At 42.8% G+C, this 27,794-nt stretch overlaps 1 protein-coding gene across 3 annotated transcripts; it reads right to left on the bottom strand.

Moving 5' to 3' along the window:
- Nucleotides 1-997: 997 nt before the first annotated feature.
- On the bottom strand, nt 998-23,086 carry LOC141800957 (microtubule cross-linking factor 3-like). 3 transcript variants are annotated; one of them, XM_074683831.1, is made up of 12 exons: nt 22,812-23,086; nt 20,961-21,755; nt 20,415-20,639; nt 20,174-20,332; nt 19,244-19,315; nt 18,630-18,949; nt 18,276-18,435; nt 17,549-17,618; nt 16,789-17,335; nt 16,569-16,698; nt 16,129-16,444; nt 12,820-12,956 (listed from the first exon to the last, which is right to left on the bottom strand). In XM_074683831.1, exons 2-11 carry the CDS (start codon nt 21,696-21,698, stop codon nt 16,334-16,336), a joined length of 2,532 nt encoding a protein of 843 aa, XP_074539932.1. In that variant the 5' UTR covers nt 21,699-21,755; nt 22,812-23,086; the 3' UTR covers nt 12,820-12,956; nt 16,129-16,333. The 3 variants fall into 3 exon arrangements, with proteins under 3 accessions (XP_074539930.1, XP_074539931.1, XP_074539932.1); XM_074683830.1 differs by lacking the exons at nt 16,129-16,444; nt 16,569-16,698; nt 16,789-17,335; ... (6 more) ...; nt 20,961-21,755; nt 22,812-23,086 and adding exons at nt 2,162-2,301; nt 2,382-2,417; nt 3,260-5,126; ... (2 more) ...; nt 7,735-8,037; nt 13,310-14,732 and having other exon boundaries at nt 12,789-12,956; XM_074683829.1 differs by lacking the exons at nt 16,129-16,444; nt 16,569-16,698; nt 16,789-17,335; ... (6 more) ...; nt 20,961-21,755; nt 22,812-23,086 and adding exons at nt 998-2,301; nt 3,260-5,126; nt 5,359-5,438; ... (1 more) ...; nt 7,735-8,037; nt 13,310-14,728 and having other exon boundaries at nt 12,789-12,956.
- Nucleotides 23,087-27,794: the final 4,708 nt, after the last annotated feature.

Genomic DNA, 27,794 nt, shown 5'->3' with positions numbered 1-27,794 from the left:
TGAACAGCTTTTCAGATTTGTAATTGTGTGATAAGCAGCACTAGAATCAAAACATGTAGTACTTGTTATATAACAGATTTAGCATCTGGAAACTCCAGACTTGAGCACAGGCCAGTACTGGGAACTTGACACAGGAAAACAGACTGAGACTGCCAAAGCAGTGCTGGCCTGGACATCAGGGAAGGATGACAATATTTATATTTATGTCAGTGCCAGGGTAGGATTTCTGGCACCATAACATTGTCGCACCTGTTATTTCAATCAGCTCAAGGTGCCAGGTTTCAGGGTGAGGGGCCAGGGCCATGGGGTGAACGCCTGAGTGTGTATGTTTATGCAAGTGAATGGGCAGAAGTGTGTATGCATGTGAAGAGGTGCAAACTGATCTTATATCAGTCTGTGCTGTGAAATTCAAATCTGAATACAAGCATTTTATGTGTCAACATTTAAGTGTTGCTCGCTGCATCATATGCTAAAAATAATTCAAAAGAATCTGCGCCTTCAACACTGAGAAAGGAGTAGGCACAAAGTACACACATACAGCAGCGAAGCACAGACACACCCACTCCATTAGAGTAATGGGCCGATACCCTGCTCCTGTCATGTCACTCAGCAGCCGTCACTCAGAGGAAGAGATCAAAGTGTCACCAGAGATGTCAGTTAACAAGATTGAAGGAGCGGGACAGTAATTTGGTGTAAGTGCTTTATCTTAGACAATCACAAAAATGTTTCTGTGCCATGTTGGTTGGATTTTTCTAAAAATGATTAAATAATTGCTCCTGCTGCTCGTCAGGGACTGTGACACAACAGCAACACACAGCAGTGCCTTACAATAAGATAATGCTCAGATAATTTTTCATTGATGCTTTCAGCTCTACCACACAAATGGGCTAAAGATGCAAAGAATCAAAACCTACCTGTGTACTTATCTGATAAACAAACCACACAGTGCAATGGAGCCCCACATAAAAGTGTTTTCAAATAACAAAAGAAAGAAGAAAAGTCATTAAGTCCTCATGTTTATTACACAAAAAGAACAGCAAAGGCATCACCTTCATCATGATATGATTCACCACGTTGACCCCAAAAAACTGAACCACTCTGCAGAGTAATGTCCTGATATGTAACCATCCACAATTAGTAAAGGTAGAAAAAAGGCTCTTTCATGTTTTCTTATAAGCAACATTAGTGATGCTACATGAAAGATGCTTCGCATACATGTTGATCAGAAAACATCAGCAATGGTAGGACAGCAAAATGAATGCCATTACAAACAACGCATTTAATTTTTTTCAAATCAGGAAAATGGAAACCAGCCTTTGGTACAAAGTTATAAAAAAGGAACTCACATTCACATTTTGTGTTAATGAAGTCATGAAAAAAATGTAAAGCAAAAATGTATTAGTCACAGGTAAGGTACAGTGTAGGCATGTACTGAAGGTAATATTGAACAAGGCAGAAAAGCAGTTGTTCAACACTGAGATTAATGCTCTCTCAGAGTCCAACATGATGCTTCATGTTGTGGATGTAACATCATTTTGTGGGAAAAAAAGCACACAAGTTACAAAATACAGTACATATTAAATATATCATTCTGCATTTTATTTGGCTGGAAGTTTTTAGACTGCTTTATGTAGGCTAGTGTAGGGCGCAGAGGAAGTCCTGTTGTGGAGAATTGGTTGTTGATAGATCTGCAAGGCTACAATAGTGGAGGCAAGAATCCAGACCTGAGCAAAGGATTTCCATTCAGATGGTTGGCATGAATGAATGAATTAATGAAGCATTAGACGTGATCATTCCCAAGACAGGGCAAGCCTGGCAGGTTAATCAGAGCACACTGCTGAAACGTTGAAGCAGCTTCAGATTCTTTTGCCTTTCTTGGTCAGTGCGGCTCCACCGGACACCACATGCATTCTGAAGATGAGTAGCTCACTTAAAACCAAAGCACTTCTGCCTCCGCTGGAGTAGGGAAGGAGCAGTCTGGGTCTGATATGTACATCAGCAATGATAAGAAAATGTTTGGTTATCACTCAAGGCTTCTTGTTGGTTCAGTCAAACAGATGTAGGTCAGATGATGACGGTCTCTATGTGGAAGGCATGTGAGTAGGTAAAGGAGGAAGTGTTTTTCTGAAGAGGGTAGGATGGAGGCACAACAGGTGTGCTGGGGGGAGAGGAAGAGGCAGAGGAAGAGGAGGTGGGGGAGCGGCTGGCCCATCGGGACGGGAGGCGTCTGTTAGCTGGACGAGCTGGTCTCGAGAAGTTCTTCTTGGGCGAGGAGGAGGAGACTGAAGACTCTACATCCTCCTGTGGAGAAACAAATGAATTAACATTTAAGATTATCACACCATCCTGTCAATAATCAAAGTCACACTCAGATACTTAACATTTTGTCACGTGCCCCATCTGTAGTCTTCTTGACCCTGGAGGACACAACAGGAATGCTAATAAATTCAGGATGCTCATGTGGAAAAGTCATACAAGTAGATCCACTCCATGAGGCCAGGAGAAAAGCATCTGTACTGAAATACTTAACATATGCTGCAACTTCAATACCTTTGAGCTTGACTTCACAATCTGCAGACTTTTATTTTGGACAGTGCTGCTCTGATTGCGCTCTTTTTGTAAGGTTAGATGAAATTGGTCTGATTATTTCTTGCACAATTTCTTTAACATTTGCATGACTTTAAAGCAGCATAATCACCCCAGATTTCTCATTCCAGTGGTCTGCCAAGGGCATGAAGTCAGCTGGCTCCTTACAGATACTTCTGTAATTACAGCACAAAGAGCCAGAAATACACTTCTACTACGTGGCCAAACGAAATGGATGGCAAGATAAAATATACTCTAATGAAGGTGATAAACCTCCTGCTGGATTTAAACATTAAATGCAACACCACTAGTTCCCTTTGTCAGGAGCCTTTAAGCAATGAAATGGCCCAGATGCCCAGATAATAATGGAGGCTTTGGCCCGCTTCTGTCTTTTAGCACATACCAGAAATAAACAACATTCCCACCGGAGCTGTCCTCAGTCAAGGGCAATTGCTTGGTGCTTCAGAATGGAATTAACAGGAATTAAATGTGCAAGTTCATCCAGAGTCACTGCTGTTATAGCTCTTAAAAATAGTGCTGACTTATTCATCTGATTCCAAACAACATGTAGAAAGCATGGTTTGTTCAGACTGTTTCTAAATGTGGATGTCTGTGCAAAGGCAGTGATCTATGAGCAACTGAACACAACTTGTACAACTCAGTCTCTACCCACCTGCACAGTAAGATGCACCTCTGCCACACCCTTGGTGGAGTGGCTGCTGAGCTTTGCTTGTGTAGTTTGTGTCTGGGAGGTGTGTGAAGTCTGAGTGTGTCTCAGGGTGGGGGGTAAGGGCAGAGGGTCCATGTCCAGCATGTCCAGTTCTGTGACTTTCTCATCCTGCCTGACACTGATGAGAGGATTTACTGACTTCCCCTCCTGCTGGCTCTGGTTCTGTTTTTCCCGGGCTGCACTCTCATAGTTCTTCAGAATCCTTTCAACTGCCCCGTAGTTGGACCTGGACCCCTCGGGTCTTGGGTATGCAGCCAGAGTGAGGGGCTTCCAGGGATGGTCATTCATCATTCGTGGCCCGGGTCTGGTTGAGTCAGACACATGCTTTGGCTGCGTCTGGTGCCCAGGCTCTGTCATCTGTCTTTGTTTGTTCTCAGCAGACGGCTGCTGGAGCGAGACACCAACTCTGACTGGCTGAGGCTTCGCTCCACAGGGATTCTCTTTCTTAGAGCTGGAAGTGTCCACGTCCTGATCTGGCAGAGTGTTTGCAGGAAAGACAGGCTCTGAAAGGACAGACTCTGTGGCTGCTCTGTGTTGTGTTTTCCTGGAAGGACTGCTTGCTGTTCGAACTTTGCGCTTGACTTCAGAGCACAGAGCAGGACTCTCAGGGGTTGTTTTGCTTGCCTCCCCAAGTCCCATCTGTGGCTGCTGGGATAAAAAGTCAGGGGGGATTTCATGCCTCGTTCTGACCTCCTCACCCTCATGACTACACCTCTTTTGCCTGAGCTGAACTTCTGGGCTCTGGAGCTTAGGGTCTAAAGCAGGGAGAGATGATGGGGCTTCTGGATTCACATTCATGACGCTAGTTGTTACATCATTATGGTGTTGCTGAAATGTTGTCTCTCTGGGAGGTTCAACTTCATGTGACGCACTAGTTGGTAGAAAGACTGGTGTGCACCCCGCAGAGTAGACATCTGTTACTGTAAAGACGTCTGGCTCCTCAGCAGCACGGCCCATCTCTGCCTGAAACAAAGTTCTGTTGAACTCAGCAGTTTTTTGTTCCAGCATTATGTTTCTTTTGGAGCCATGCTGGTTGAGACTGGCAGGAGATATTTCGAGAGAGGACAAGAGCATCTCTACAGGTAAATCTTTAACAACCGGAGGCATCTGTTGCTCTTTTAAGTTCCCAAGACCAGGCCTGTAATCTGAGTGCAAGCCTTTTCCTGCAGTCAGTATGCTGACTTCAGAGAAGCTTTTCTGCACAGTCCCGTATGTAGACAATTTGCTGCTGGTGAACTTGCTTGCATCACATGACCAGCGGTTGTGGCAGCAGCCCAAGTTACAGTTGGAGTTAGCAGGTATGGAGCAAGAAGCCATCACACCATCTATTAAAAATTTCCCCTCGTTTTCCTGCAGCATGGCCTCAAACTTCCTCACAATGGACGGGCTGCTACACTTTCTGTCCACCAGAACACAGGGGCTATGGCATCTCCTTGCTGTTGTTACAGGGGATTCTGGGATGTGAAGTTCTGTTTCCTGGAGGATGGGGGTACTCAGATTCCTGGAGGAGACACGAGGAGGGACTGGTGGAGCTGTTACATCAATATCAGACAGGCCTCTGGGGCTTTTCTGGGTGTCTCTGTAGCTGTCTGGATCAGGAGTGTTCTCTCTCCAAGATTTGCTTAGTCCTCTGTTGGCCTGCCAGGTGTTATCTGGTGTCAAGGTGATCCAGTTTTCTCTCTCCAGTGCTCGGAGGTCATCATAAATCTGGCTGAGGTCACAGGGAGCTTCATCAATCTCCAGTCTGGTATCATTGTGACTGCACAGCTTGTCTCTCTCCTCAGGTAAGCACAAGGACTCTGATTGACTCCTGAAAGAAATTCAACTGTCAAATGAAATGTTCCAAAGCACTTAATTGGTCTGTGTATAACTTACTTCACAAATATAAATAAGACAAGATTTATTATTCACTGGCAGCAGTAAACACAGATTAAGTAACACACAAAATACAAAACAAGTACTTTTAGAAATGTCAGGTGGAGTGATTTTCATAGCTCCATGTTGGCGTCGGGAAGTTAACATAGCAAAGGGGATTTATGTACCTCTTATCCCCGCTCTTCTTTCTGATCTCATCCTGGTAGCTACAAAGCTCCTCACTCACACGGGCGATCTCCTTCAGAGCCTGACAGAGACAGAGAGAGGGAGATGGAGATAAAATGAGTCATGCTGGAATCTGTGTATTGCTGAGGTTCTGTAAAAATAAAACAGTCTGATAAAGAGGATAATCTATTCTAAGAAACAGCAGAATGACAAATGCAGGTACACAGGACACCTTTCTGGAACACTAGCTATCAAACAAAGTGTGTGTCAGCATCACTGCAGAAAAGAAGTAAGAGCTGACAACCTCCACTGTGTGTACTCTGTGCATGAAAATGGAGTTTTAGAAAAAAGAATAACAGTTTGAAATACTCACAGCATTGAGAGCTGTGGTGTTCTTCTTCTTGTCACTACCAGAACTCAGCTCTGCCCACAGAGGACTGTCTTGAGGACATGTATGAACTTTGTTCTCAGTACCCTTAGAGACATTTTTCAGTGGGACTCCACATCCAGGAGCTTTCTGAAAGGTTGTGTCCAGCTCTGTTGTTTCCACAGCTTCCCTGCTTGCAGTGACTAAGTCTTGCTGCCAAGTGCTTCTGGATCTCTTCTCATCGGGGAGCTCAGGATTTGGCTTTCCAATATGAGTGAACTGGGCGCTGATGTTGAATTCACAGAGGCCCTCTGAGACATTTCTGATGTGACCTGAACCAGGCAAAGGTGAGAGTCTGATTGTTTCTGACTGACTGCTGCTGCTGAGTGGCTCCGAGCGAGAAATGTCGCTGAGCAGACTGGAGCCCGTGCTGGTTGAACGTATACTGAGCCGATGTGCAGCATCATCGTGGTCCTGCCTCCCGCTGATCAGTCCGGTCCCTTCTCGTTTTGTTCTGACTTCACAGTAAAGCTAAAAAAGAAACAAGAGGAAAAGAAAATGTGGTAACTGCAGCCGTCATGTAAAAAATCAGTCCAAAATGAAATGACTGGAATACTGATGTTATCTGCTGTGAACACTGCGTCCGCGTTATGGGGCCACTTCCTCATTATCACCTTGAATTGGGCTCTCAAAGTGATTCTTAAAATAAGATAAAATATAGTTCATGTGTTAAGGGTTAGGCTCAGGATCAAACTGTGTAAAAGCTGGTAGTGTTTTATGGTTTAATTACAACAACTTCTCCACATCTACTACTCATGTATAATCACATATTACACAGAACAATGAGGAGTCCATTAAGAAGGCACAGCAATCCATCTGATGTCAACATTTCAATTAAATTGGATAGCCTCAGACTGTCCAGTCTTAGAATAGGAACTATTTCATGTTGACTGGGCTCCTCTCACATCACGCAGTGTCTACATGGGACCACTGCTTTTCAGCAAGCTTATCCCTTGTCTGGTTTCTTCTGATTTACTGCCATCAAAGGGGCAAACCAGAGCAACGAGTTCTTTTCAGAGCAAATGTTATACCATGACCAGCTCACCACATTTCCAGGGTTTCCTTCATTAAAAACACTGATCTGCTTCTCTAAGCATGTCAGGACTGGGTTTGGGTTTTGACACCATCCATGCAAACTGTCCCAGTCTTTTCTTCTTCCCTTTTTTACTAATTTTTTGTCCTAAATTAATTCCCTTTCTTCTCTATAAATACTTCCATAGACACTTTTCTCACGGGGAAAAAAACACCTGTATAACTTAACATCAGAACTACAGCTTTTATAACCATTAAGTTTACTTACTGATCCATATGTGCTCAAAACAACCTTCAAAAATTAATTTCTTCTCTTCTTATAACAGCCAAAGGTTTTGAGTTTTTTTTTACTGAGAATCAATGTTGTAACTTCTAATTTATAGGTTGATGTATGTTTTGTCTTTTCTATAGTACCCCCTAACCACTTTGACACTTTACGTTTGCTGTTAATTGAAATGATCCTTTAATGTTTTTAAATGGTTAAAATAACTTTCCTTGAATGCTGTTCCTTGATTTATTCAGTCAGACCTCAAAAATGCTTGAACACAAAGAGAGTTTTTTAAGTGTTCATCTCTCTGCAAGTTTTTTCTCATTGCAGACTCAATCACAGTACAGGGATGTTTTGGACTACAGACCACTCCTTCCTTCCTTGCTCTCTGCAGCTACACTGATCAGAGAAATTGTTTTGACAGTGTTGATGGTGGACAGGATGTGTAGGAGGGAAGTATTACATACTGCAGGGTGCTCAGAGCCCAGAAAGCCATTTATCATGCTTTGAAAAAAATGCAGAAATGTATCAGTAATGGTGTTACAAACTTAGAAAGGGTTTTTTTATCTCAACCCAATCTTGAACAAATACTTACGTCCTAAACCTTAAAAAATGCTGTAAAACTTAAATTCAGCTACTCAGAACACTTACCTCCTCTATTTTCCTCTGCATGTCTTTCAGCTGGCTTTCCCATTCACTCCTCTCCACGTCAAACCTCTCCAGAAGTTCTGCTTTCTCTCTTGACCAGTCCCTCTCATTGTGCTCCAGACGACAGCGCAGGTCCATGGCTGTTAAGTGTGTGTCCGCCAGGAGCCTCCGCTGCTCTTCCCTCTCCCGGCGGAGCGTCGAAGTCTCGCCGTGCTGTTCTCGAGCCCCCTGTGCCGCCACAAAACCAGGACCTGCTGCTGACTGGACCCCTCCACTAACCAAACCAGCACCGTCTCTAGCCTCCAGCTGAAGAGTGAGAAACAGACAAAGAGTGGAAAGGGCACAGGGGAGGAGAGAAAGGGAGCAGGGAGATGGAACGGGAAGAAGTGGGAGAGACAGTGGAGAAAACAGTCAGCCCTGATAAAGGGTAAATTGCACTCAAAGCGCCAGATGACAACACAAGTGAATCAAGAGTGGGAGAAATCATAAAAAGTGGAATTAAGAGAATGCAGGAGTGCCAAGAAGAGAAACTGAAGGAAGTGGGAGAATAATGCACAATGAGGACATCTGTGAGGGGGTTCATAGGATGGTAAAAGAGAAAACTGAGAAGGTGGAGACTTAAAAATATCCTGTGAGAACTCGCATGAGGTTCCTGGGCTCAGGGTTCAAGTCTCTTTCCTATCATACCTCATCGACACAGGATACAGATCAGGATATGGCAGATTCATACACAGAAGAATGTGTCTGCAGAGGGCTTACAGCTTCAGTCCAAAAAAAAACAAATGTGTGCACAGAGTATCTCTCATCACAAATAAAGTAAACTTCTGGTTCTTTCCAACACTGAATTCACAAGGAGCCAACATTGTGAGGTTTAATTGGACATTTTGGACAGTTTTAAGGGGTGACCCTCACCAATGCCCTTTCACTTGGAAAACCCTGGGAAAAACCCTTGGAATTTTACTGAGTTGGAGCCAAAAAACTTCAGTCCAAAGCATGCTTTCATTTATCAGGGACAGTAAAAAAATGTTGTAAAACTATGCCACCCTCTAAGGTTGGACCTGTCAAAGTTCATTGGCACAGTCTGGCTTGTACCCCACAGTTAACAATGTTGGGAAAGCTAATCTAAAAAATCCAAAAGGATATGTTTTTTCAAACTAAACTTTTCTCTTTCACAGTATTGAAGATATAGGGCCTGTTTGGTACACAGATCTGTGCATTTTCTGTTGAATACATGCATTTTTCTTTCCCTCTTTTGCTCATAAACAAGAAGAAAAATAGTCAGTACAAGGACTGGAACAAGCCCAAAGGCAACGCCTGTGCATGTGCTTATATATTTGGGCCTTAGAGAAATTGTGTATGTGTGCTGTGTGTGTGTTAAAAAGGAGGACAGAATGCATACAAGCATGCCTGTGTGTGTTATTTCTGTGTTCAGTCACAGACAGCGACCAAAGCCTTCTTACGATCCCCGGCCATGGGTCTATTTCTGTGTGTGGCCTGAGGTCATGAAATGATGGTTTAGAAAGAAAACAAGTTGACTCTTTTTGTCTGCCTGCGGCTCTCCCCAGAGATTTCCACAATTACAGACACATGATGATGGGTGCTGTCCACAGTCTATTTAAACATCTGAATGTAAACAAGCAGTGAAAGGGCATAAAAAAGAAAGTTTGAGTCAAAATAAAAGGCTGAAAAACATTTTTTGCATTGATTGAGAACACAACATCTCTTTTTGTCAGCAGCAGGATAACACATCGCTGCACACACACCCATAGGAAACTTAAAAACAGTCTGGAGGAGCAATCTCCATCCACCCTTGGACACAGTAACTCTTGCAATATAGCCCAGGGTATGTAAAGGTAACTGTGTCACCACAGTGGCCCACTATAAATAGCGGACACAGAGCCTTGTACAATGTCACATTCCTTGGGGAGGTGGGGAGACGAGGTAAAGGGAGGAGGGGGAGCTGGCTGCTCAGGCAGAGTGAGATGTCTCTTAGCTGCCAGCAACTTTCATAAATCAGTGGCATGCGGAGAAATATGCCTGGAAATATCCGGCCTAAGACCTCTTCCTGGGACCGTCAATGCTTGCTTGGTATTTGGTGGTAGGAGTTGCCCAAAAAGGATGTGGAAACAACGTGCAGTAGTAAATTCACAGGCATGGCTCACCGTGAGGGTGTATAATTAAAATCTCAGGAATAGAACAAGCATGCAACTGTTGATATGCTACAAATGTTATGATGCTTATTTATCTCACTAGTGATAACTCAAAATCTCTGGTATGAAAAGTATATGACACAGGGCTGTTTTTAGTTTTAAACTGTGGTCTCTGAACCTCTCTGAACAAGAAAAATATCCACCAAGAGGATGCAAACTGTGTTGACCAGCATGAGAATATGTACATTCATGTTGAATGTGCCAATTCTAACTATGAAACGTCATCTCAAAGTAGATTTAAGCAGACTACTTGTTAAGCACAGCTAAGGTCAACTCCATCTTCAATGCCATTTCACTTTGTCCATTACTTTTAAATTACCCCAAAATTCCAATTTACTGGACTAATGTCCTCCAATATCCCCAACGTATTCCACTTCCTGCTTCAGGTTTGTATAATACACTTGACTGCTCAGATAATCCTCTAAATTGTTCTGTCTAACTCTCTCTAATTGTGCTGCTGCTGCTTCAAAGTCCTTCTGCCAAGAGCAAGAGCTCACATCAGTGAGCATCAGAACATTAATAAGGTTATCATGGAAGACTGCATGGAGGAGTTTAGCTGTACCCCCCTTCTGGACATATAATACGTACTGATTCTGCCATTGTGTTTCAAATCTGCACACTTCATCTGTGAGTTCAGTGTCAGTGTCAGTGCTCAGACTGCCCTCACAATTACCCTCCACTCTCTGTCTGGGCTAAAAATGGCCTCTATTCTGCTCGGAAGCAGCAAAGCCTGCATGCAGAGAATGATAGATGAGTTTCTCACCCAAGCTGAAATTATTCACATTTAACTTTGAAATGAAATTAGACTGAACCCATATAGCTCTACTGAATTCAGAGGATTGATCAGTGTGTATGCTTGTCTATTCTTTTAGCCAGAGTTCATTATTGTTGCACTCATCTGATTTGTTAAGCAGACATTTCTGATCATCTGAACACTTTATTGCACTTAAACTATAGCATAGATGAGACAACTAGGTTTACAGGAGGGACAACAATGTAGTGGCTATAAATAAAGGATTTCATCAATCTCTTCCGTAACCAATGACCAAAAAATAGGCCAAAATCAAGATATTCATCTGACACTTATTTGCTCCAAGTGGCCTTGTGAGGGATTTTATGTTAAAAGTCAGGAAATTTGTCATCTGATGACTAAGCTGGAAACTAGTCCATAAAAACTGACTGAATGTAATCTGAGTTTGATGAAAATCCTCTGACTGGTGCTTGGTAAACACATACTCAAACAATGAATGTGGCAGGATGTGGCATCAAAACAAAGTTACTCTGAAAGAAGAGCTGACCCCATCTACCACAGCTTAACTCAAAGTCAAATTTCCTTTGATCTGTCGTTCTGTGTGATTGCGTTGAATGTGCATACCTGCTGTGTTAAAGATTGTGCTTTTATTTTATTAAGAATTAAAAAAAACATCTTCTCTGTCCAACCTGACTTGCCAAGTTCTTCAGAGAGGCACAGATTGTGGATGTGATGGGTAACTGAAGAGACACTAACGCATAGCCTCACACCAACATCTTGGCATAAACATCAGCGTTTGGGTATGTGTGCGGGTGTGTGGTTGTGTGTCTGTGCTGTTGTGTTAAAACCTCCAGCAGTACAATAAGCTTCCTCCACTGCCAATTTGGGCTTTACAAACACAAATCAGAACAGTAAATGTCTGTTTTATATGGCTCTCAGACATCCAGACAGTGAGAGGGAACAGAGCCAGCAAGATAAAGAGCTGAACAGTAACACTGTGCCATCTACTCACACATTAAACCATCCGTGTGTGTAATGTTTAGAATCCGTGTTACTATGTCGCATTGAGGTGTCAGTGTGTCATCAATATTTCTCTCCAAAAGCTCTGCAAGTAAAATAGCACCACCTTGATAATTTCCAGCACCACATGATGGAATTTTTGTGCTTCTTTCTTTTCAAAGAACCATTTAATTTTCTACTCAAAGCTGCCAAGTACAAACAAAGGAGAGCTGTGTGTTGGTTAATGTGTGACTAATCAGTTTTAAGTCTGTGATAGGAATCATATGGGGCTCAACTGGCAGATGGAGATAGTCGCATCAGAAACAGTGCATGAAAATAAAGGAAAACAAGAAAGTCTGAGATTCAAAGCTCACAGAAAAAGTCAAGAGTATCAAAAGCAAGTTGGTTCATGTTTTGATGTCTACTAAATAAATCCATCTTCTGATCTGAGAGGACAAAAATGCTAAATCCCCAGAGCAGCATTGCTTTGAAGAACATCCATGCATGGTCTTTTAAGTGATCGGTTCAATGTCTGACACAGCGTGGCACTGGTATGCACACTTAACTCCTCAGTTTTGACCATTTCATAAACACATGAACAGTGGCTGTCCAATAAAACTACAGGTTAATATTTCAGACCCAAAGAGTTTATGGAAAAAAAACAAACAAGTGGGATGTTTGTGTCTGGCTGAGCAGGGATAAGTATGTTTGTCTCCCTGGAGCAAATCTTTTGTCTAAGCTGAAAGCTTTAGTTGGGTGGATGCCAGGGTGACTTATCACCCCGCCTTTGTGGGTGGCAAAAGTGACGAACATAACTTACACCAAACTTGAGGACAGACATACACAGACATGAGCTCATAAAACAGAAGTTTCGCCAACTCCTGATGTAAAATGCAATGACTTATCTGTGTTCTGCTTTTAAATTAGACGAGTAAGACACATCTACCTGCAAACACGAGCCCACACACTGCCACCAATCATACAGCTGTATATATTAAAGGTCTGGGTGTGATATGTTGGTTTGTAGATGCTTTAGGACACCATCAAGAACCTCAAACCCCATCCACAGATCATCATCACAAACACTCATTTGTTACCTGTGCAATCCTGCATTTGAGCTCAGCTCTCTCCAGCTCCCAGGCACATCTGTCTCTGGTGTACTGCAGCTGCAGATCGCTCCTCTTCTCCTCCTCTCTCTTCACCTCCGCCTGCACTTCATCCAAAACTAACTTCAGGTCCAGCAGAATCCTCCTGTTCTCTCCTCCCTGCATGGACAGACGGTTGACATCAGCCTTAAAATTGTGCAAAATGAAGTTGCCTATTATGTAGAAGCGTCAACACTCACAATATGTGGCTTAGAGGACTGGCAGAAGATGAAAATTGTTATAATACATCATTATTTACCTTAGTTAAAGGATATGAAACAGTCTGATTTACGTAATTTGAGGTTAATCTCATAAAACACAATCAACTCACTGTGTACCCATACAACCTCCAACAGAGCAACTCCATTTAAATACTCCATCAGAAAAGAGTGCATGTTTGTCACCCTCAGATAAAACAGTAGGACACACAAACATATTCCAATTCTAAGGAGACAGTTCATATTTACAATTACTTGTATGTCAGCTACTTCTCTCAACAATGATTCCTTCTCGCGCGTCCATTCCTCCCTATCCTGCGCGTGCCGCTTCTTCAAATCCTCACACTTCTTTTTAAGCCGCGTGTGCTGTGTCTGCTGCTGTTGCTGAGGTTCATGACCCGGCCACATTTGTCCCCTGAGGAACTCAAGCTGTGCCCCTGCACCACCTTCTCCTCCAAAACCCGATGAAGCAGCGGAGAACTGTGGCTCGTAGATGTGACTGAAGACGGTGGGCGGAGAGGAGATCCTTCGCAGGGGGCTGCGGCTTTTTACCCTGCCCCTATCTGCTCTATCTACCCTGGTGCACGGCACGAACTCCCATCCCTGGGACGGGACAAAACCCGCACCCCCGCCAGCACCGCCCCCGCTGTGCAGCCCCGAGCCGTTCATAAAAGCACTCCACATTCCTACAGCACATCAGAAAAAAGGGAAACGCGCTGAATTAAAAGTAGCTGGTCACTGAGCTACTTTCTCCCATAATAAGTTTTTTTTGTCGTTTTTTCTCAGTTGTGACCCAACAAACTGAATGCATCAGTTATCCAAACTCGGCCAGGTCCACCGTTGGCCACAAAGCTGCCACCTTAAAACAGGCGTCTGGACAGGACGCTGTAGTCCCCTCCATATCTTCATAGAGATGAGGTCAAGCCGCCATTCTTGTACCAGTTTGAACGGGGTCCTGTTTTATTCCTTCAGGATCATCATCACTTCTGTTATTTTCTTGTTTGTTTTTTCATTCTTTTTTATTGAAATCCCAGGTCGCACCGTGTCACGTCTTCCTCCCAGCACTGAGGCGTTGTAGGCGATACTCCAGAGCTGGCAAAGTCAAGACACCCAGTAACCGCTCCTACGCGAATGGGAGACGCTCCCAGAAATATCACGGAGCGCACTGATGTAAGAGCGGGGAAGTATTTTTACCCCCTGTAACCAGGAGTTTATTTTCCTGCAGCAGGATAGCTGGAAGGCGTCTAGACGAAGCAGTGCAGGGACACAAGTCAACACCGCATCGCTCTAATTACGCTCCATGAAGCCTTATTACACCCTTAAGCGGTATCCATGGCAACATCAATATTCGCACGCGCGCTGTATTTGGGGAAAAAAGCTAGCTAGCCAGCTGTTGCTAAGGCATATAAGCAGCAAATGACTCAATTTAAGGGTCGTGCATTTTAACCTTAGTGTGACTTTCGCTTCAAAATATGAGAAAAGTCTTTTAACATTCAAGAACTCCTTTCTCTTTAAGCGTTGAGCCAATTCCACCCTTCCTTCAGGTCTCTTTTGCTATCTTAGCGTGACAGAAGGATGACTATCACGAGGAAAGAAAGAAGAATGAGATTTTATCACCTCGATGGAAAACACAGCCACATTTCTCACCACTGTGCTTTGTTTTGTCTTACAGTTTTTGTTACAGGCTGGGTAATAGGTAAGACGCAAGCTAACTTTGGACAACACGAAGCACGTGCAGTTAGATTCGTTGGTTCTTACCTCTTCGTCTTATATAATCCTGAAAGCTGTGATTATTATCCCCCAAAACGCAAAAAAGCCAACTCCTCTGCCTCTTCTGCAGCTGGAAGTCTGCACAGGAATGCAGAGGTTTAGTGAAAAACAACCGGAGAGCGACAGCCTACAGCTGAAATGATGCATTCATTAGCAGGAATAAAATCCTCCTTTCTCTCTTTTCCCCTCCTCTCTCTCCACAGCTGGCCCTAATATGTGACGTCACCCCACCGGTGGGATGAAAGAAGTGGACCGGTCCGCCCCCGTGCTGGTGGTCAGGTCTACTGGTTTAACAGATCCACCATCAGCACATTTTAGCTGTATTTAAGGACCCACCTACGGCTACCTCACAGTAGAAAGCCTGAATATCAAAATATGGGTGAAATGTCATTGCTGCTATCATGTTACTGGTGCACATTTGGTTGATTTGTTACAGATTATGTTGACATAGCTCATGACTCAGTCAGTTGTATTGCCTAAGAGGAACTTGGAAGAGATTAAGCTCTATTTTCTCAATGGCAGATTGTGTGTGAGTTTTTAAGAGTCAATGATGTTACTGTTGGTGCACTTTAGTGTTTAAAACTTGCATTTCCCCACTGTCACAGTTTCAGTATTAATAATGTAAGAGCTTACTGTTCAGAGATCTTGTTGCTGCCACGGAATGGTTCAAGTCTAAAAATGATATCTCATGGTCTTTTGGCTTTTCAAACCCACTGCATAGCAACCTCAGATAATTTTTTTAGCCTTTACAAGGATAACAACACAGTTCAACAAACTTGATATGTAAAAAGAGCTCTGAACGCTATGAGTGGGAATGACAGAGTAACAAACTATAGGATATGATACAATACAAAATTTGTCGAATCGACACCCAAAATATTGATAAAATGGTCCACTATCTGATTAAATGAATAATCCAAAATCCCTCTATAAGGTTCAAAGCAAGGCCAATGCCATGAGCTGCACTGCAAGAATTCATGAAGTAGTGACAAGGTTATAAAATTGGAAGGTAAATTTGTTTACATCCTTAAACTCAGTACGAATGTGTCCACCTACACACTTTTGGTGTCTGATTTTACCTGAACCAGAATTTATTTTAGTTAATTCTACTGGCAATTAAACATTGCCTCAAAATAGACTGAGATAGTGTGGACTAAGAGAAAAAAGGGTACATAAGTCAATCAAGCACAAAGGGAAAATGCCCACATAGTGCTGAGGAATGTTCATTCAGACAGGGGCTCTGAGACTTTCAAAGCAGAAACCTTTGCTCAAAAACAAGTCGGGAAGATGAATGTCAAACTCACCTAACACTGCACGGTTCCTCCACGGTGTTTGGTCTCCAGTAAATGTTGAAAGCTTCTGAGTAGATAAGTGGCTTGGATCATAAATGGAAAATGATAATGTCCTGTACCTTGAGTGACCTTATGTGGCATGTTCAACATAAAAGAAATCAAATGAATAAGCAAGAAAAATAAATAAACAATGAAAATGTGATACTAAGAATGTGCTTTACAGAACAAAGAACAAAGTGAAAAGGAATACCAACTTAAAAATGGTGGCATAAGAAAGTGAAGAAAACAGAACGAGAATGAGGATCAGTAGAATGATGGGCTGAAACATCTTGATGGATGTGGATCAAAGAGAAAGGAGGTAATGAAGGGTAGATGTACACAAAGAAAAAAAAGTGCATATTAGGCATCACAAAAATGACAGTAAAGTTGTTTGTTTATTTGTATTTCCTTACAGATAGTGGCTCCTCTGCTTGTTTGTCTTCCTGCCTAGGGACATCCAGCCTGTCAATAAAGCTTTGCAGCTCCTTCCTGAAAGCCTTCATCTGGGCGTTGATACGGTAAAGCAGCTCATGCTCTCTGATCCTGGAAAAGTAGGCAGTGAAGACTCAAAAATCACAGTGCTGTAGTGTAGAAATGGATTAATCTGAGATTCACTTTGTTTGGGTTTTCTACCTGCCACCCTCCTCATCCTCATCCAGTCTTGCAAACAGCTCCCCGTTGGTGACGTATACTCGGGCCTCGGCGATGATAGTGCTGGTATCAGCGATGAGCCTATCGATGGTCCGACCCAGCCTCTCCGCCTCGATGCGGATATCTATCATCTGTTGCCGGTCCTTCAGGCTCCTGGATAAAAAACGGCTGTCCACAGGTGAGTAAAGGGAGCGTGTTGGGGTGAGGCAGCGGATGTTCCTCACTTCGTCTGAGTCACTCTCTCCTCCAATTGGGCCTTCACGCTTGCGATGGGGTGGTAGTAGGCGAGGGGAGGATGCTGAAGCAGAGGGGGTGTCATCGTCCCGTCCCCCGTCACTTTCTGCGTCACTGTCCCGAGGGCTGCCACGGATGCCCAGGTGGGATGCAAGGTCGTAGCGCTGCATGTTGGAGAGCAGAACCCGGTTCTCATACTGGAGTTGCATCACTTTGCCACTCAGCTCATTGATCTGCAGACGCGCTGCTTTCAGCTCCTCCTGCAGGGCCTCCACTTTGGCGGGGTCACCTCCTCCTGGGGTTGAAATGAGGCGACAGTGAGAAGTGGAACATCTCTGCAAATGAGACTTTAATGTTCTGCTCCTGAAGGCTTTATGAAACACATTTCTTACCAGAAGCAGATTTATTAAGCAAAGAACAAATATACCTAGCTCTAAGGCACTGTTTTTTTTTCTTCCTGCAACAATGACTCAGTTAAACTCACTGAAAAACTGAAGGAAAAACAAACCTCCTCCGTGCCTTGTTCCAGGTTCATGGGATCCAGCCTTGTACTTCAACTTATTGAGTTCACCTGTCACCTAAAGATAAGGCTGATTAATGTACAATGTGCAGCAATATGAATAGTTCAGACATTTGAGTTTCAAAGGCCTTAAAGTCAGTGATTATTCTAATAATAGCACAAGACACACACAAGGGGAGAGCAGACAGAAAATTAAGTCTTACATCACCAGTCAAACCTACAAGCTTATCTTCAGCTTGCTTTACTATATTATCTCAAAAAAATGTCCAGGCCACTGTCAGTCAAATGACCAATATTGGTCAGATTTAATTAAGTTGAAGACAGTAACTGACTAAGGAGGAATTTTTGTAATCCAATGATTTCTGAAGGTATTTTACTCTCTGAGTTGTAATATCTCTTACAAATCCAAAACAAACTTTATAATCAAAGACTTAAGTGATTATTTAGTGCTTGCTGCTACAGTAGCGCATTAGCCTGCACCACGTTATATTCAGTATGTCATAAAGAAGGGCTCAGACTTAGAGAAAACAAATTAAATTCAGTTTCAGACATGGACAGATGAGCAACGTGCATGTAAGATTAGAATGTATTTAATTAAATTTATTTTAACTTCATAATCACAGCATACAAAGAATAGTTTTGTCCTCTGATATTTCACTAACTGTGGTCTTGTGGAGAAAATCCACCCTTTTGGAGAACAGTCAGGACTTTGTACCTTTTTGTTCTCTTCTTCCACATCTGCTAAATTCCTGCGGAGGAGTTCAGCCTCGTCTTCCACCAGCTGCAGCTGCTGCCTGAGCTCTGACAGAGCCTCGCCCTGCTCTCTGCACTGCTGACCTCCACTGCTGGTGCTGTCCACACCAGATGCAGCCATGCTAGGAGAGGAGAGAAAAAAAGCCTCAATATCTACAAGTGTTAGTGAACACACACCTCCTTTTTGAAATTAATCCATCATTATTCAGACATGGAAATTGTGTACTTTTCCATTCCTTCAGTACAATTGTTACATTGTCATTGAGAGTTTAGGGTGTTTTATTGGTTTGAATCTTGTAAATTCATGCAAAAGTACCTGTCCTCCCTCATGTCATCCAGTTCAGCTTTGAGCCCCCTGTTCTCAACTTCAAGCTCCACTATCTTCCTCCCCAAGATGTTTGCCTCCTCCTCCACCAGACGTAGGCGGAGTTTCAGCTCTGATTCTCGGGTTGTCGGAGGCCCTCCAGCCTCGCCTTTGGGCAGAGGGCTGTCCACATCTCCATAGAAGGAGCGGTACTTCTGCAACTCCTGCTCCAGTCTGTCCTTCTCCTTGTCAATCTTGGCCATTTTTTTCCTCATCAAGATGGCCTCCTCCTTGATAAAGGCCAGCTGGCATTTTAAATCCTCATTCTCCTCCTGGAGTAGCAGACAAAAGTGGGTTTACTCTTTAATTAGTTTAAGTCTTCTGATTTAGTCTGTTTACTCAGATATGGGAAAAACAGACAAGCTACTGTAGTTTCCTCATGTAAGCTGTCACCTCTGAAAACACTTTATCTTAGAGAACAGACTGATGGTCTTTTTTTCTTCTTTGCTATTACTCAAGCTCACTACAATTTATGATACTTAATTTGATATTACACTGGAAACAACTCCATCATCTAACATTTTAATTGAAGTTCATTACTTTATAATTGAATAATGCTGACTCACCTCAGTAGGGGTCTGTGGAGCCTTCCTCTCTACTTTCGGCCCATCCTTGCTTCCTTTTCTCTTCAGTGAGAGCTGCGGGGAAGCAGTGGTTATATCACTGTCATGATCATCATCATCATCATGACTGACATCATCATCAGCACAACTTTGTTCCCAAAGACACTGACATCATTCTGATCAGAAGGACACTATAGGCCTTATAATGAAGAAAAACACAATTGTTTAAAACTACTCTGAAGAAAAACGCTACTGAAACATTTGGGTTTAAATCAAATAGAAAAATTCAGAAACATCCTAAAACTACAAAAGCACTTAGAGAGCGCAGACTTCCACCAAGCATATTGTGATTGTCACGCAACACTTAAGTCCTACTTTAATGTTATACTCCCTTTCAGCAGACTGTCTGCTACAATTTGGTGTTAGTTGCAGGTTTGTACGATCATTTGTTACCTGACAGTGTTGAAAATTATGATTACCGAGTACATATTTCATTTCCCAGATCTTAGTATCCAGAATAATGCCAGGATCTAGATCGTACTTTTACATCTGTTAGAAATTATTGTCTTGTATTGTTTTGCAAAACGATCCAACCATCTATTGTGAAGTTATATACACATGTGGTAAAACCGGCCCTATCTCACAATAATAGAGAGTTCTTTAAAAAAAAAAATCCTGGATCTAGACAGTGATCCAGATCACCTCCAAAATTTAATCACATCCTTCTAATCTCATTCTGAACATTTCCTGAAAATTTCATGAAGATCTGTCCATTAATTTCTGTGTTATGTTGTTCACAGACAAACAGACAGTCGGACAAACTCTCCCTAAAACATAACCTCCTTGACGGAAGAAATGGCATTTGTTACTCGTCTTTATCCTGACTTTTAGCTGAAATTGTGTTTCATACACCTTACAAAGGGTTATCCTTACCTCTTTGGCTTTCTCCAGCTCATTCTGCAGGGCCTGCTTGGTGACCTCCACTTCTATCAGCTGCTGCCTCAGCTTCTCATTCTCATCCTCTGTCTTCATCCTCTTCTCCTCCACATTCTCCAGCTCATGATGCAAGCGCACAGACACATCCTTCGCCACCTGTAATCCAAACAGAAGAAGTGAGAAAAGTTAATCACAGTTAACATAGAATACAAAAAACCAAAGCTCACTAGTTACATGCCTTGAGGTCTTGCTCCAGACTCCTGAGCAGCTCTCCATCCACTTGACCACTCTCTGCAAACCGGAGCCTCTTCCTCTCAGCCTTCTTCAGTCTGTACTGAAGGATCCGACAGTTCTTGTTTGCTCTTTCCAGCTCTCTGCGCATGTCCTGCAGCTGGCAGGCATCCTCCTCATAGAAGGTGTCCCTAATCTCATCCATCTCTGCTCGCATCTCCTCAATCTCAGTCTGAAAGAGGGAGGAGAGAATATCAAAATGTGTCACAAAATAGGAAAATCCAGACTGAGCTCTGAGAGAAAACCTGACCTGGGCCTGGGACTACAGACATCTTCCACAAAAAATGAAGCAGTGTGGTTTACATTTAGTCAAAAGGCTAATCTCAACAGGTTTCACCCAAATAACAAACTGTAACTACAGTGAACAAATTGTCAGGATGGTAGTACATTAAAAAATGTATGTAGTCTAAAGGCTAATCTCAACAGGTTTCACCCAAATAAACTGTAACTACAGTGAACAAATTGTCAGGATGGTAGTACATTAAAAATTTACCTTGAGATCCTCGTTTTCATCCTGAAGCTTCTCCATCTCCTCTTGAAATCGCTGGTCTGGTTGTGAAGCCTGTTTTGGGATGTCTGGCTCAGGGGACAGCTCCGGCTCTGATGCCGGTGGTGATGCTGATTTCGTCTGCATCTTTGTCCCTTTTTTCCCCAAGCTCTTATTCAAGTGAAACTGGATTAGTTCGGACTGCAGGCATCCCTCCTTCCAGAAACCGGGTCCGCAGCCTACTGTGCCTTTGGAGCTCTTCTTGCTGCCGCTCGTCGCAGCGCTGGCCTCTCCTGCTCTGGGGTTTTTGCTCCTCAGTTTAGGGGATTTAGATGCGCACGGCTGGTCGGAGACGACGCGGTTTGGGTCTCCTCTGGAAGGAGAGGGCGCATCACCAGCGAGGCGGGAGGAGTCTTCCGGTGTCTGGGCACTATTCCTATCTGCAGACCTGCTGAGCGTCGGGCTTTCAGCACCAGCAGCCTGGACAGCAGCCGCGCCTCTGACGGAAGAAGCGCCTCCGGCCTGCCGCTCCCTGCCCGAAGAGACGGGAGAATGACCTCGGCTGTTTCTTCCACTTCCACCCCCTCCTCCCGCTTGCTTCGAGGTGATGGGCTTTGACGAGCTGCTGCCCTTCTGAGCAGCTTTAGATCCACTGTCTTTGAGCCCGGCCGGAGATGAGGACCGCTGCTGCTTCCGGCTGCTACTGTCTGGCTGCCGCGACGAGTCGGCAGATGAAGGGTTCATGATGGTGTCAGAGGCTCAGTTCATCCATACTAACATCCATCCTCATCAGTGGGATCCCTGTGGTTGAGAAATGTTGACTTTAAAGCCAAACAACAAAAGATCGACAAAATGTAGACTGCAACGTTCAAAGAGGGAAGATTCCCCTCTACAGGTTGATGAATTATTTCTAACTTTATTCGTGGAAAAAAACAGAGAAGGCAAGATTTTATGTATTTTTCTGAAATAATAAGAAGAAATCTGTCAGGACTTGTCAGCCCACAGCAATTTTAATGGTTGTTCCATAAGGGATGTTAATTAGGCTACTGACGATGAAATGCTCCCAGAGGCAGGTATACGTGTCCACAAGTTATTATGCAGTCAGCAGTGCCTGATGAGATGTGTTACTGATCAGCTGCAAATCGGGCAATTAGACCGTCATTTGCGTCACATGCGCAGCCAAAAGGGCAATGAACAAGGAGAGAAAGCAAGGCTGAAAACCTGGACCAGCAGACATTAAACCAGTCCCTGTTCAGTGCACACAAATTTGGTCCTAAGAGGACCCTGATCTGATCCTCACAGACCCACAAAAAAAACAAAGGAGGATCCAGTTTCTTGATACCAGAGGAGCCTCAACCAAGCTCAGACAAGAGAGCCGTTTCCTGTCAGCCATCATCATCATCTTCCTCCTATCCAATACTAGCGATGACTCACTTCTAAAATGCCCAGAACGAGCTTTAAAGTGACAAAAAAGCAACAGACACTGGGTTTTTAGTCAATAGTCTACAGTTGAAAAAGTATGTGTAATTTTCTTTTGTCTCTTTAGGGGCACAGTATCGACTACCTGTCACACGCGCTTTCTCTCCGTCCATGTTGGATTAATGCAGACTATGAAATTGGACGGAACATAGAAAAAAGCTCCGTGTAGACCAAAGTGTTGCACAAAAAAAGCAACTGTAAATTTACCAACCACGAAGGCCTGACAGTAAAGAAGATAACGTTGAGCACAGTCAGACATTTGCCCTTCATACAGGTAACTGTTCTCACATTTATCCCGAACAAATAGGCTATCTGTGCAAAGACAACAGAGATCATCACATGGAGAGGAAAAAAAAGGCGCTTCATTTGATTTCCTACCTGTTCTGGGTGTTTTTGTCGGGTTCTGGATGCTGGGTTGTGGTGATGAGGAAGCAGAAGGGATGCTGACTCCAGCGCCTCCCGACCACCAGGCAACCTGTTTCAATATTCATGACATTACATCATCGCTGGGAGGGCCCGCGTGCACGGAAATGAAGCCGCGCGCAGCAGGCTGCTCTGATTGGGAGAGGACTCCTCTCTCTCGCTTTCTCTCTCTCTGTCTGCTGATTGGACGGGTGAAGTCACCTGAATCTGTGCATTCAGAAATGACCCTGAGGATCAGTGCTTGGTATGATGAATAGGTGTTTCAGAAATTCAACAATTGTTAAATTAGCAGTTCTATATTCCATTCTTCAGATGCTTGTGTGCTATGGATTTCAGTCACATGAATCAGTCAAGCGCTGTCCCACTAACATTTTATGCTTTTGATGTCTTTTTGCTATTGTTTCTTGTAATATCTATTGTGTGTCTTTCCCCAACTCTCTTCCATCTTAATTCAAAAGCATTCTAGGCTCAAAGTCTCCTAAAAAGTCATTATAAGGAAAAATAAAATCCAATCTTTCTCCAAATGAAGCTGTAGCACAAAATATTTCAACTACACAATGACCTAAAATTGTATCATTAACTTCTTCTTGTTGGAAAATGAGAAAAAAGGCATTTCAAGTGTTGAGTTAATAAGTTCTCTAAGACTTGGTCTGAATCGATGTTGGGAAGAACAGAAATGTTGAAAACAAAGAGTATTTAGATTGAGAACAGGTTCATGTGAGGTTTTCCAGAGGACAATTTATCTCACTTGGAAGTTGGCCAAACTCCTCTGGGTTCCTTATAAATGCAATGCATCTCCAATATGATTGAGTTATTTTGCAGCAGGCTGGCCCCATCTCACTAGCCATTTGGTGTATTCAATTCTTGGACCTGGGCCCTAAAGATAGAGCTCACACGCACATCTGATACGGCTCATAGTTGCTCAAAGATACATATCAGAGAAGGCCGACCAGGATTGCGTGTATCAATTCTGTGTGAGCAAAATAACAAGTCAGATGGCAGGAAGTGGCAGGGATTGAGTCTGACTGAAAGCAAGGATTTTCTCTGCTCTAAAAGTTTCATGGCATGGATGTTAAGGCTTCAGCAAGCACAGCTCTAAGCCTCCTGCTCTATACCTCTGTGCTATCCATTTGTTGCTTTTTTTTATTTTTCACCACAATAAATCTCAGTCCATTCATGCTCACTGTTGACAGCAGCCTTTAATTGCGAAACAGGATGTTGGTGGGCCAATCGGGCAGCTTTTGGTAGGATCATGATCAGTTTTCTCTGAATAGGACAACAGATGTTCAGGGTCTTGCTCTCGCTTGTAGACACCCCCCATACACACACACACACACACACACACACACACACACACACACACACACACACACACACACACACACACACACACACACACACACACACACACACACACACACACACACACACACACACACACACTCATTCACTAACTCCCCCACTTATCTCCCTCTGCCCCAGGACTGCTCAATCATTAGCTTGAATTAAAGTGACAGATGTCCCCACTGTGGAGGCTTTGTGTCTGGAAAGATTACTGGTCCTATATTCTAACAAAAGGGGATCTGAGGTTGAGCAAGTATTGTCTGATATTTTAGAATAAATCACTATCTATAATTGTTTGATTCATTGACTGTATTTGTAAAACAGTTGGCTAACGTTTGATTGTGCATTTTTCACCAACAGACTGTAATTTTCGTTCTGGAAGCTATGTACTTTCTTTATATGAAATATTTGTAGATTTCTTTGCTTCAGTCTTGCAGCAGGTTGCCAAAGTGTGCTATCAGAAGAGATGATGTTTCAGACTTGATATGAGGCTGAATCACACACTGAGATGAACACTAATCATAGTGATAATGAGATTGTACACTTATCCACAACTCCTGCTAACCATTTTTTAATCAATGTTGTTGTTTTTGTCACTGCTGCATGTGTCCTCTTGCACCATAAATCTGATCTATATCCCTCTTCTCCATCCCTCCCACACCACACTGCTGGGAGTGAAGGAGGAAGTGAGACGGAGACAGAGAGTGGCCCTGCTGAACCTGAGTCTAAAAATATACCCCTCATTCATTTTACACTCCAGAGTCTCTCACATTTCTCTATAATTCACAAGTATCATCACAGTAACACGGTGTGTAGATGGAGATCCCAGGCTGTGTCATTGTTGATGTGTGTAGTGAGGACTAACGCAGAGCTGAGTTGTGGTTGGGTTTAAACTGTGATGTTATGTCAAATAGCTGCTTGTCATGTCATCTGTGCATAGATTAATCCTTTTTATTAGAGAAGTGTGAGACATTTGTGTGCTTGTGTTGTGATAGGGGCTTTTCACATTGTAAATATGATCTGTAACAAACCTCCATTGCGCATTTAACAGATTTTAAGAATTTGTCTTGAAAGGCTGTGCAAAACAAACCCTAAACAACAGGCAGCAGAAAACTTACTTTACATCAGACTCTTTTTTTTTTTTTGCAGAACCAGTGCTCTTAAAATAAAGCTATGTCATCGATGAGCTCATGAAAAGTTGCAAGTTTCTGAGTCCTTGTTCTGGCAAGTATAAGCAATGGACAGCTTTGTAAAGCTGCTTTCTTGTTGGTACAATCTGTTTTTTCCCAAAAGGTGTAAAAAAAAAAGAAAGAAAAAACAGGTCTGTCTCTGGTCTCAGTTGTGCTCCAGATATCAGCCGAGCTCCTGACAGGCAGGAAAATTGTTTTTTACCTTTGAAATCCACACGAGGTCTCACTGAAGGAGACAGCTCTGCATGGATACAGATACACAGTTAAAGTGACAGATACCTGAATCCTGTCGGGGCTTGACACCAAATACAAATATACACATTTATAAGTATATGCTGTATGTTTAATGACAAGTCATGACAACTTTTGGAACTGAATCTGACTTAACGTTAATGAATTTGTTTGATTAATGGACAACATTTAATCGTTTTTCTTGTAGTTTTATAATCTCAAAAACATTTTGAAAACTCTGACATTTTACTATTTGTTTACCCTCATGATAAACACTTTAGGTAGCATGTTTCTATTAGAGTGGCTCTACTAAAAGAGTTGAGTTGTGCAACTTTGTCTTTATCAAACATATTCTGCTGCAGATATCACAAATACTCTTCACAGTTGGTAAATCTGGAATTACCATTTATTTTTCACCTTTACAGATGTCATTCTCAGAACTCTACTGCTCAATCGATTTAAATGTAAAGAAAAAGGCAAGAGCTGAAATTGCTGAATATGAAATCATCACTGGAGCTAAAAGCTGAGGGTGGGGATATGGTTTTCTGTTACCGAGTTGTGAAATTATTACTCAGGGTCGGAGAAAAACACCACCATCATCCATGTAACACCTCCCCTCCTGCTGGAGGCCTCCTACTCATAAACTCTGCAGGGGGTAACTACACACACACACACACACACACACACACACACACACACACACACACACACACACACACACACACACACACACACACACACACACACACACACACATGTGTTTCTCAATCTTTCAATTAAACAAGCAAACACACACACAAGCTGCATTAATAGTTTATTGCATTGGGGCCATTTCCCACACACGCTCAGCTGATCCAAGCAGAAACAGGAGGAGGGGACTCATAGGTGGGGGTGGGAGCTTTTTGGGTGGGTAAAGGGGAAAGGGGGAGGTCCACACAGCTGCTGTGTACTGTTACCATGGAAACCTTTGTCTAATTTGGCAGGGATAAGGAATATGATTTTAGGGGGGATTTATCTTTTTCTTTGTCAAACAGGTTGACATAATTTAATATTCAGAAAAGTGATTTTATTTTTAACCAGATGAGGGAATAAACAAGGAAGTCTGGCTGAGCAGACATGGCCACGCCCTTTACTGGAACCTTATACTCACACAGCCTCCCCTCTCTTAAGGGGGTTGAACAAACAAATGTAACAAAGTTTAGAAGGCTGAAATGTTGGGATTTGGTCAAAATAAGAAGGTGATATGTTTCTTGTACACATTGTACACACATTCATAGCTAAACAAAATATAGCAGAAAAGGTAAAGCAGCATTTAACTGACACACAGAAATTTCACACCAGCTGTTTTGTCAGTGCTGATTGGATGTTTGGGAAAATTGGGAATGACTGTAACAGTATAATTCATTGGTAGTGAAAGAAGTAGCCTGTTCTTGATTTTCTGCTCAATAGTATTAAGAAAAAAAAATCTATGAAATGTGTATGTGATGGATGGGGATTTAAGTATCAAATACACAAAACTACAAGAGCAACAGTCCCTTTAAAAACTCACAATTTAAGAACTTCTACTCAGCAAGTTTCTGCACTTTTCTCAGTCGCTGCTGTAAAGTCATATCACTGTGTCAAAGTTGTCGCAAACTTTATCTACTTAAGGGAAATTAGCCAGCAAGATGACCCCGAGCTGATAACCAGGATTACATTTCCTGGTGACATTCGAAAATTAAATCAAATTTGACTAATATGATAGTGTCTTAATATTAGTCATGTATGAACGTGTAACCGGTGTGATTCAGTGTTTTGTTTTTCTCTTTCAGTTAAAGGATGGCTAACACTGTTTATGACCGTTCTTTCTGTACAACAAAGACAGAGGCTGTTTTCCAAACCGCCTAGTACACCAACAGTGCCTACTATTTTGCCTGAAATTTAGTATGTAGTAAGTAGTAAGCAAAAACTTGCAAAATCTGCAACATACTAAATATGCCAGGATGTCCTACTGATCCAGGACAATTTCTCAGTATGCAACGGACCAGACTACCTGGCATACTGTTCCCCACAATGCATGGCGCTAACGCTGTTTGTCGATGCGGGTGACAGGTTTTGGTGAATTACCGCCATCTACTGGAATGAGTCGGCATTATAATTACAACACAACACTAACGATAGACGGTCTGTGAGA

This window comes from Halichoeres trimaculatus, unplaced genomic scaffold (genome assembly GCF_033239565.1).
Source record: "Halichoeres trimaculatus isolate MK-OKI-2021-1 unplaced genomic scaffold, fHalTri1.1 fHalTri1_scaffold_12, whole genome shotgun sequence".
Taxonomy (NCBI): domain Eukaryota; kingdom Metazoa; phylum Chordata; class Actinopteri; order Labriformes; family Labridae; genus Halichoeres; species Halichoeres trimaculatus.
The sequence above is the reverse complement of the archived record's forward strand: the minus strand, read 5'-3'. Positions and strand labels throughout refer to the sequence as shown.

What these genes read in the sequence shown, in the direction of transcription:
- LOC141800957 (XM_074683829.1), bottom strand. Translation starts at nt 13,738, where the DNA reads ATGTGGAGTGCTTTTATGAACGGCTCGGGGCTGCACAGCGGGGGCGGT. An exon ending in GAGAAGTAGCTGACATACAA is followed by an intron (nt 12,957 to 13,309) that starts GTAATTGTAAAT and finishes CTGTCCATGCAG; the next exon opens with GGAGGAGAGAACAGGAGGAT. An exon ending in TGCAGAGGAAAATAGAGGAG is followed by an intron (nt 6,255 to 7,734) that starts GTAAGTGTTCTG and finishes TTTCTTTTTTAG; the next exon opens with CTTTACTGTGAAGTCAGAAC.